Source organism: Cupressus sempervirens, chromosome 9 (genome assembly GCF_028749045.1).
Source record: "Cupressus sempervirens isolate cs-2001-9-10 chromosome 9, ASM2874904v1, whole genome shotgun sequence".
NCBI classification, from domain to species: domain Eukaryota; kingdom Viridiplantae; phylum Streptophyta; class Pinopsida; order Cupressales; family Cupressaceae; genus Cupressus; species Cupressus sempervirens.
The window spans coordinates 242,997,216-243,007,087 of record NC_143126.1 but is presented as its reverse complement, the minus strand read 5'-3'; the positions used below and the strand labels follow the sequence as shown (position 1 = coordinate 243,007,087).

The window sequence follows — 9,872 nt, the reverse complement described above, 5'->3', positions numbered from 1 at the left end:
TTAAATACTATATGCTTTTAATGTACCAAAAGTCAAACATTTTGTGGATTTTTTCTCAATTTTGTTGTTGTTTTCAAGTACAAAATATACACATCATGAAGAACAAATGCTGAAATTTCAATAAAATGCAGTATATTTTAATAATGTAAAATGTTAAACACTATATGCTTTTAATGTACCAAAACTCAAACATTTTGAGAATTTTTTCTTAATTTTGTTGTTGTTTTAGATATGAAGAACAAGTGCTGAAATTTCAAGAAAATCCACTATGTTATAATAATGTAAAATGTCAAAACACTAAATGCTTTTAATGTATCAAAAGTCTAATATTTTGGGGAATTTTTCTCAATTTTGTTCTTGTTTTGGATTAAGGCAACCCAGCAAAGGCACAAGGCCCAAGTTACCAATCAGCAAGAATCAATCCCTTGTGGGCTCTTTATGAACCATTCTACTTCACCACTAGACCAAGTGCCCATTGAATGTTTTCAATTTTTTGAATTTTTATCAAAGATACATTCTGTGTGAAATATAGCCGCATCCCACTAACTACATTGGAAAATACCCACATAAAGACTAAGATGTACAATACACACAGTAGAAAGATGTACAATACACACAAGTAGAAGAGCTGCCTAATCGTGGCCCATGGCAGAAATCCAAGTAGGATTGATTGGAAAGGGGAAAACTGGACCATTCTTTTGTATATCAATCTGCAAAGTAAACCGCTTCGTCGTCGCTGTCGCAGTCGGCAATCCAATTAATACTTTCCACGCGGTGAAATGTTGATTTAGCCTCTCCGCAGGCAACCAAAAGCTCAACGACTCTTCTCATGCAAGGCCGTCGGTTGGGCACCCTATCAGTGCACATCAAACCCACGCGTAAGACGCGCATCATCTGTTCTACGCAATTAGCGTCCGCTATGCGCTCATCCACTACTCCCATCAAAATTCTGCTCTGTATCCATTCCACTATGTTCACCCCCTCTCCGTACTCCGCCTCTCCCGTCGCTCTCTTTCCGCTCACCAGCTCTAACATCACCACTCCGAAGCTGTATACATCGCTCTTCTCGCTCACCTTTAACCTCTCCGCGTATTCTACATGCCACAGTTTCACCCAGAAAAGTTGTATAAATAGATCTAGATCAGAGAATCAGATATTCTATCCAGGATAACTAAATTATTAAGTAAATTTCAGTGAGACAAAGCGTTCATACCTGGAGCTATATATCCATGCGACCCTACATAACTAGAAACAACACGCTCATCGCCCAACCTATCGAGCGCTATGGATTCTCCAAAATCTGCAATTTTGGGCAGAAAGTTCCCGTCCAGCAAGATGTTACTAGATTTCACGTCCCTGTGCATCAGTGGAGGACAGAAATCGTGGTGCATATAACAAAGCCCTCGGGCTGCGCCAAGAACGATCTGATAACGTATATTCCATGGCAGCACCATTTCTTGCATATTTCCTGGGCCACCATGTAGACAGTCGAACAAGCTTCCGTTGGGCATGAATTCGTATACCAACAGCTTAAAATCGGACTGCTCACTTGATATGAGACAGAGCAGATTTAGGATGTTGGTGTGGCAGATCAAACCCAACGTATCCACCTCCACTTCCAAAAATTTATTCTCCTCCTTTTCAATTCTTCTCTTATGATCTCCTTTTGATCTGCTTCTTTTCCTCATCTTCTTCACGGCTACCGCCTGCCCGTTCTGCATAGTGACCTTGTAAACCTTTCCAGAACTCCCGGATCCAATCACGTTTCTTTCCTTCAAATTCCGGAGGATGTATGAATCATTTACTCGTGTGGAATGAAACGAAGTCATTTTCCACGGTCCAGGCGCATCACTTGGTTTCCCGAGACACCAAAAGCACAGATAACTGGAGCACAAGGTTAGGGTAATTACTGTCAGTAGAGTCGGCAACAGAATGGTTGCCAATCTCTGAGGTGGAGAGGAACACGGAGGTAGCATCAAATTCCGACCCCCGCATAGTCTCGGATTGCCCAGAAAGCTTTCCTTGTAAGCCGAATTGTCCAGACCCTCAGGAACTCGCCCAGACAACTGATTGTTCGATAAATTGAAAGCGCGGGGCTTCAATTGTCCTAATTCGGCAGGCACTCCTCCAGACAGCAAATTGTTCGACAAGTCGAGACTGTCAATGTTGCTCCGAAATGCTGGGATCTCCCCTGTGAGTCGATTGTAACTCAAATTGAGCTCATATAACTTCTTGTGCAGCAATATTTCCCCGGGGATTTCTCCTGACAGAAAATTGTTGTCCAACTGGAGAATATTAAGAAAACTTAAGCTTGCGAGCTCGCGGGGAATAGAGCCCGACAATCTGTTGTTGCTCACTTTGAACTCCGTGAGATTTCTCAGCTCTCCAAATTGGGAAGGGATTATTCCTTCCAACCGGTTGCCACTTGCTTCAAACACAAGGAGATTTATCAGCTGCCCAACTTGAGCAGGGATTGTTCCCTCGAACTGGTTGTTGCCTATCCACAATCGAGTCAGATTCTTCGCTTCGCCAATTGCAGGTGGAATCTTTCCTTCAAACTTGTTGTCGTGAAGACGCAGCTCCTTGATATTGAATGCACTCCATACGTCACGATGTATCTCACCACTCAGCTGGTTGTCGTAGAGGTAGAGATATTGTAGAGATTGGCAGTCTCCAAATGAGGAAGGCAGGGAGCCATTGAAATTGTTCGAAGAGGCGGTCAAAGCATAGAGGACTCCTCCTATGCACAGATTCTTTGGCAGAGGCCCTTCCAATTTGTTCCTGGTCACGTCGACTTGAACAAAAGCAGAGTACGTGCCAAAACTCTTGGGCCACAATCCCTCGAGTTTGTTGTCGTGCAGCATCAAGGTGGTCAGGTAGCGTAGCCTAGCGAGCCGAGCAGGTATCTGTCCCGTAATCTGATTCTCGCTCAACTGAAGTTCACAGAGATATGTTAGATTGGTAATACTGGCGGGAATTGTGCCGTGAAGCTGGTTGGTGCAGAGATCCAGATAGGTCAATCTTCTCAGTTGGCCAATGTTCGCCGGAATTTGTCCGGACAAGTGGTTCTCATACAAAACCAGTTCTCTCAAATTTGAGAACCCCATTAAACTGGCAGGAATCTCGCCCCAGAGATTGTTGTGCCGCATATCCAACAACTCCAGCTGCGTTAAATTGCCCAAGAATGCTGGGATTCGGCCTTCAAGACGACAATTATAAAGCAATAACTGTTGCAGCTGCTTCAAATTCTCGAGCTCTGTCGGTACAACACTGGGATGAAGAGGATTGCCGCCAATGGTGAAATTCCTCAGAGACGTCAAATTCCCTACAAAATTAGGGAACGCCCCACTCAAACGATTGTCGTGGAAGAAGAGAGCTTCCAATTTTGGAAGCATTCCAAAGGCTGGAGGAACAGAGCCACTGAAAGAATTGTATGATAGGTTCAATTCTCTCAACTCCCTTAATTCGGAGATACGAGCAGGCAGCGGTCCAGAGAAGTGGTTACTGGACAAATCGAGCTTCCTCAAACGCTTGCAATGTAAGAGGCTGGTTGGGAAAGGACCGCTGAAATCATTTCCTTGGAGGATGAAGGCGGTGAGATTAGGAAGGCCGCATACAGCTGAAGTCAGATTGCCACAAATCAAGACACCCGTGAGATTAACAGTGGTCACGCTATTTAATGCATCACAGGTAATTCCTTTCCAGGCGCATGGATTTCTGTGAGACTCGTTCCAGTCACTCAGAGCACTAAAGGAGTCCACCCATTCTCCCTTTTTCATTTTAGAGAGTACTACTCCGTCTTCCGAGAGAGAAGTGCAGTACAGCGGAAGCATGAAAAGTAAAATTGTGAGAGCGCATAGAAAGAAAGCGACATCAGGGCGAAGCATGATTGCCGGATAGAGTTCCAATAAGAAAATTGCTTTCGCAGAAATGAGCAGAGCCTCTTTCAGGTTTAATGTAGCCGAACATGGTAATTTAATAGAAATCCACAGTATTTGAGTGGTTTGTGTAGCTCAATTTCCATAGTTTTTCAATGAACGGTTGTAATCATAATCGCTGGTCAATGAATATCCATTTTCTGCAAGCCCATGGAAATTTCCTTGCTATGTAGAGTTAAATTGACAGAAGTAATGAAATTTCCTTGCTAAGGAGAAATTCTACTCGATTTCAAAGACCTGTTACATTGATTGAGATTAGTCCTACAATTCCCTTTCCAAAGACCTGTTACATTGATTGAGATTAGTCCTACAATTCCCTTTCCAAAATGAACATTAGTATACGCTCATTACAATAGGAGAGATCACAGAAGTAATTGTTGTTTGGCAGATATAAAGAAAAATCAACTTCAAAACATATTACATAATGAAAAAGACTCGAAAGCATGGGTTAAAGTATACGGTGGGGGCTAATGTTTACTAGGTTTTGTTTTGCATTTGTTCGGCCTCGGTCTCTATGCAAACAACTAACAAGTTGCGCTATACTACGGTCCGGCAATTATTATTATTAGTTCCTGCCCCGGCAGGAAACTATTGCCTAGGGTTGGAACTTAAATGGTGATTAAAACTCTTACTAAGAGCCAATAAAATTGTTTCATTTAGTCCTTTAATAATATCATTGCAAGGCTTTGCTCACAAAATATGATCGATGGTTACCGTCTCACTGCCAAATATGAATGCTGTCATGTTTGCACTGCCCAAACAGAAGGCTTTGCAAGTTTCTATGCGAGAGAAGGAGCGAGTCTCAAAGCAAAATATTGGAGTTACCGTTACTGCAGATGGACAGCTGGCATGTTTTGCTAAAAGGTGGGAAAATATCGAAATGTTTTTGCAGAAGAAGATGTTGGGGTTACCATTCTCATATGGCTTTAACAGTTGGCATTACGGATGTTTCTCCTTACATGCAGGCAAGCCATGTGTTGTTTAGTTCAGCCTGCATCCCTATATTTTTAACATGAAATAATAATAAAAGGAAGAAGCATTCCGCACACAAGAGGCGTTTCCATCGATGCATGGTGAAGAATCTCTTAGGGTGGCATGGGCAGCGAGAATCCTGAGCAATGTAGTGAAGAAAAAATTCCATTTGATTTGTACTTCATGAACTAAGCCCACTTTCTCTCCATCTGACCAAGCGTTATCTGTTCTTGGATCGTCCTCGGCACTAACTGAAATATTCCAAACTAGCCATTCTACATCTCTATAATCTTCCTACGATTACAATCAGATTTACCAGCAAATAGAGCTGCAAATTTACGCCAAAGCGAAGATCGCAGTGAACATATATATAGCTGCAAAAGAAATAGAGAGACAGAAAGGGAGAATGTTTATGGAGCACGACAAGCCTGTAACTGTCTTGTTTAGTTTCTCCGCAGTCCTTAGGAAATATCGCTTACGTCAAAGCGTGACACGAACATGGTGTGGGTAGAGTTGTACGTGGTTGGTCATCTGGAGTTTCGGACCACGGTCATTTGAAAGGAAAATAGGGTTTTTGATAGCTGTTGAGGTGGATAACCCTCAAAATTTGTTTCCTTATTTAAATATCATCATCAAAGAGGAAATTTCATGTGTCAATGACTTGTTTCCTCCCAATTCGTGTCATAGTGTGTCCAAATTTGTTTGTTTGAAGTAGCATAGTGATTATTGATTTTATAAGAAGAATTGTGCAGAGTAGATAATGGAGGTTAGCATGGTAAAATCAAGACAACTGCCAGAAAGAACAGGAGGTACGTTAAAGAAGTTTCAGCTATGGCATCACCTGGTAGAGTGCCCAGAAGGAACACTTCCTATTAGGAGGACTACCCAACAAAACATAATGAGAGTTGGCTTGTTAAAATATTTGGACGTAAATCGAGTTGCTATTCTGCTGCCTGAAATCCAAAACGTAAAGATTTTGTTTACTTTGGTGGCCATGCGGTTAGTTAAATGTTATATTTTCTACAAAATACTTAAAATATATCTATTGAAGAGATTATTAGTTCAAAGACACTAGATTTTTACTTTTCATAAATGATTATTTCATTTTGTCTCTTAATTTAAGTACTCAATGATGGGCATTATTTTCTCTAATCTTCCTAGTTTTTCAATTGCCCAATAGGATTAGTCCCATTTGTATATGTTCTACCTTAATTGCACTACATATGTACTTCATCATGCAGTAGGATATATTTTCCTTTACTCTATTTTACAGTCTACTAAAACCCGTATTTTATCTCCATCTTCTTATACTGGGTTTTTTGGGTTTTGCCCCTAAAATTCCTATCAATGGCTGACTCATGCTGTGAGTGCATCATTACTGAGATATCAATTGTAGTTTGTGCCTCCAATGTCTCTACTGTGATGTGGCCAAGTGAAATAAGATTGTACAATTGACTGAATTTGCGAAGCAATTCGCTTTCCAGACCTACTTACCTATGTCTTCTGTTCCTTTCTGAAGTTGTTGTAGTCCCACTTGCATTCCTTGTTATTGTAAATTTGATTGTACTTTTGCAGTATGATAAGATAAGTTTAATGTTAAAGCTCTATATCAGCTACTGCAGCATCTAGATTTCGGGTATGGGATGGTGTTGCATTAAAATTGAGTGAATTCTTGAGATGCTTCAAATTATTTAATATTCATTGTACTCGAATTGTTTCTTGTCACTGAAGAAAAAGGTCAAAAGGTAATAAATATCTGCTGCAACTATATAAACAAGTTTAATGACACTGTAAAGTTGAAGCTGGTTTGGGATGTCTTGAATGAGTTATGAGTATTGACTGAATTTCTGTTATAATTTTTCTACAGGTATGGGGATATTTTCAATAACCATACATTAGGATGTCCGTGCATTATGGTTGCCAGTCTGAAGGCAGCAAGATTGATCTAGTAAATCATGCTCCTACATTCAAGCCCATCTTCCCTAAGACTAAAGAGTGCATGATAGGTTCTTGGGCACTCTTTCACCATGCATGTCAGAGGAAGCTAGCTTAGAGATCTGTTTTTCGTGAGGCCATCAAAAATATTTTCCCAACATTGAATGTCCCTCTCCATTCCTGGGAAGATAGTACATCAACACATTCCAAGAGATTAAAAGGGTATGGATTCTATTTATTTTACCACAATCACTTGCGCAATTACTTAATTACTCTGAAATATGTTAGTATGGATAGACATAAGAATCAATGTGTTCAATCTTCTTTGATCTTAATGACTTTCTAATATGTGTGTATAACATTTTCTAAAATGGGTTAAACTAACCGTGCCTACATTACTGCTATTTGCTAGTATTCATTTGAAGCTGTGCTCCTCACAATTTGGGATGGATGAAACATTAGATACAGAAGTCTCAAAAAATCATATTTTATTGTGGAGAAAGGATCGGAGTCAATGACATTCAACCTTCTTGGCACCCTCTTCAACAAGGTAATGAAGGTGAAACAAAAATACATTTCAGAATTTTGTGTTTATTCTTTTTTGGGGAAATTAGTGGTTACGGAGTCTGGAACTTCCAACTTGACAGGCCTTTTGATTTGACTGCTACTTTTAGTCTTTGTTAATTACAATCGGCTAGGCTAGTGAGGTTCCTAGCTGCGCAGAAAATAAAAAGTTAGCACATGTAGAATATATATGTGTGTGTCTACTATGCACTAGACAAGAGAAAATTTTAGTTCATCTTTTCTTAAATTGAAGCCCTGAGGAAAACCTATTTAGGCTAAATTTGTCTACAAAGATGTTATTTGTTCACTGTTTATCAATCCCATCATCTGCTCTTTTATGAGCTTTTTATTTAAGAATTCAGAGGTTGTCAGTTGTATATTAGTTATTCAACCTAGATGATAATTATATGATAATTATCTAGATAAATGTGTTCTACATACCCAATGAATGTCTTAAAATGTTGATCATTATTGATGTTGTCTCTTGGGCAGCAATGGCAACTTGTACTGCAGATTCCAGCCTGGCTTCACCCATGACTAGGTAAAGACTGAAACCCCTCTTTAACCATTTTGTTTATTTTAATTTTAATCCGGTTTAGTGTCCTGCAAGCTAAGTCAGTCTCACTGCCCCAAATAATATAAATTGCTCTTTCCTGTATTGTTCATGCCCATCAGAATTCAATCTCAAGCGTAGTTGTGTGGTTTTAGCTATAAGATTTTGGCTTCAATGGCGAGCGTAGGAAAAGTAACTGGTTTGTTTTGGTGGGCTTTGAGTATTACTGTTGTTTTAATGGTGGGATTGGAGGGGTTGCAGTTTGCTGAGTTCAATGATTTCTTCTATCCCAGTTGGGCAGAGGATCATGTCATGTATGAAGGGCAAATGCTCAAGCTTAAGCTTGATAACACCTCTGGTATAAGACCAGGCATCCTTTATCTTGTTTCAGAGTTTTAAGAATTTCTCGTGAAGTTTTAACAGTTAAGAGCAGATAATTCAGCTTTAGGTAGCCATTGCAATGCACCTTTAATTGCAATAATTAGCTCTAAATGGGTGCCCTGTTTCAAATTGTGTTTCTGTATACGATTGTCAATTTTAAAGCATTGTATTATGACTTGATGGCTTGCATGCTGGATTGAATGTAGTTGCAATGAAATGGGTAGCCATTGAAGTGTACCTGCTTACAATCATGAGCGCTAAATGGGAGTCCTGTTTCTAAGTTGAACATGTGATTGTGTGCATATGTTATCGATCTTGAAGTATTGTTTACCTACTTAGAATTGATATCTTGTGTACTGGATTGAAATGTCTCTGCTTAGATGATGAAAAATACGTCTTGACGAGTAGCCTTTTTAGAAGGAAGCCCAATGGGGAATGGAGCAAACCAACAAGATTTGTATGAAACATGGCCTCAGAAGAGCAATTGAAGCTGTTGCTCATAAAAACGAGTCCCTTTGCAATGAGCTGTGCCCTTGCTCTCAATCACAAGGCTGTTAAATTCGAGGTTTTGGAGGAGAATTTGCGCACTAAAAGTGAGCTGCTTCTCCAAACAAATCCTGTATACACGCAGGTCCCTGTTCTTCTCCACAACGGAAGATCCATCTCACAGTCTGGACTTAACTACTAAGACGTGCAAGAGAAGACTTATTAAGAGGATGCTCTATTTCATTTTCTGTTTATCCTTGAGGATGTCCTGTTTCTTTTTCTTCTTGAGGATACTCTATTTCTGTTTCAACTTGAAGATGCTCTATTTCTGTCGTATCTTTATTTATTTGTGCATCTTGACAAGGGATCATACCTGTGTTTGTGCTCATATTTTCTTCCATTTCGCCCATATCTTGTTGGGTATCTGTCTCAGGAGAAATATTGCATTCCTTTTCTATTGTTTGCTAAATCAGTTGCATCTTCCAGAAAATTCTCGACACAGATTTAATAGGTAATGATAATGTTTATCAAATAATTATGGTTTATACCATATTGTCTATGTAGTTAATGAAGACAAGAACATAAGAAACCTAAAACATGAGACCTAAACCACATAATTCAGCAGTGTAGGACCAAGAAACGATAGTGACAAAAAGAGGTCTCTACCTCTGGTAAAGAAGAGAACTCAGCAACAGATGATGAAGATACAACTGAGCATTTAGAAATTCCACAAGAATGGGTGATTGGGGAAGAAATTAAGAAAGGTGATACTAATACTCACACTAATTACGATGAGAATGCTCTAGTAATTCAACAAGAGGATCCTGTGTCGAGAATTTGCTGGAAGATGTAACTGATTTAGCAAATAATAGAAAAGGAATGCAATATTTCTCCTGAGGCAGATAACCAACAAGATATGGGCGTAATGGAAGAAAATATGATCACAAACACAGGTATGATCCCTTGTCAAGATGCAAAAATACATAAAGATACGACAGAAATAGAGCATCTTCAAGTTGAAACAGAAATAGAGTATCCTCAAG

General features: G+C 39.7%; 2 protein-coding genes across 4 annotated transcripts; one reads left to right on the top strand and one right to left on the bottom strand.

Moving 5' to 3' along the window:
• Window positions 1-469: 469 nt before the first annotated feature.
• On the bottom strand, window positions 470-4,163 carry LOC149538390 (uncharacterized). The gene is made up of 2 exons (XM_089799714.1): window positions 1,214-4,163; window positions 470-1,094 (listed from the first exon to the last, which is right to left on the bottom strand). The coding sequence occupies exons 1-2, from the start codon at window positions 3,885-3,887 to the stop codon at window positions 706-708; spliced, it is 3,063 nt and encodes a 1,020-aa protein (XP_089655840.1). The 5' UTR covers window positions 3,888-4,163; the 3' UTR covers window positions 470-705.
• A 2,033-nt stretch (window positions 4,164-6,196) lies between these two features.
• On the top strand, window positions 6,197-9,298 carry LOC149538389 (putative glutathione S-transferase GSTU1). 3 transcript variants are annotated; one of them, XM_089802810.1, is made up of 4 exons: window positions 6,197-7,067; window positions 7,258-7,395; window positions 7,902-7,950; window positions 8,085-9,298. In XM_089802810.1, the coding sequence occupies exon 4, from the start codon at window positions 8,137-8,139 to the stop codon at window positions 8,359-8,361; it is 225 nt and encodes a 74-aa protein (XP_089658936.1). In that variant the 5' UTR covers window positions 6,197-7,067; window positions 7,258-7,395; window positions 7,902-7,950; window positions 8,085-8,136; the 3' UTR covers window positions 8,362-9,298. The 3 variants fall into 3 exon arrangements, with proteins under 3 accessions (XP_089658936.1, XP_089658935.1, XP_089658937.1); XM_089802809.1 differs by having other exon boundaries at window positions 7,902-9,298; XM_089802811.1 differs by having other exon boundaries at window positions 6,783-7,067; window positions 7,902-9,298.
• The last annotated feature ends 574 nt before the right edge of the window (window positions 9,299-9,872 follow it).

What these genes read in the sequence shown, in the direction of transcription:
- LOC149538390 (XM_089799714.1), bottom strand. Translation starts at nt 3,887, where the DNA reads ATGCTTCGCCCTGATGTCGCTTTCTTTCTATGCGCTCTCACAATTTTA. An exon ending in GCATGGATATATAGCTCCAG is followed by an intron (nt 1,095 to 1,213) that starts GTATGAACGCTT and finishes TGTGGCATGTAG; the next exon opens with AATACGCGGAGAGGTTAAAG.
- LOC149538389 (XM_089802810.1), top strand. Translation starts at nt 8,137, where the DNA reads ATGGCGAGCGTAGGAAAAGTAACTGGTTTGTTTTGGTGGGCTTTGAGT.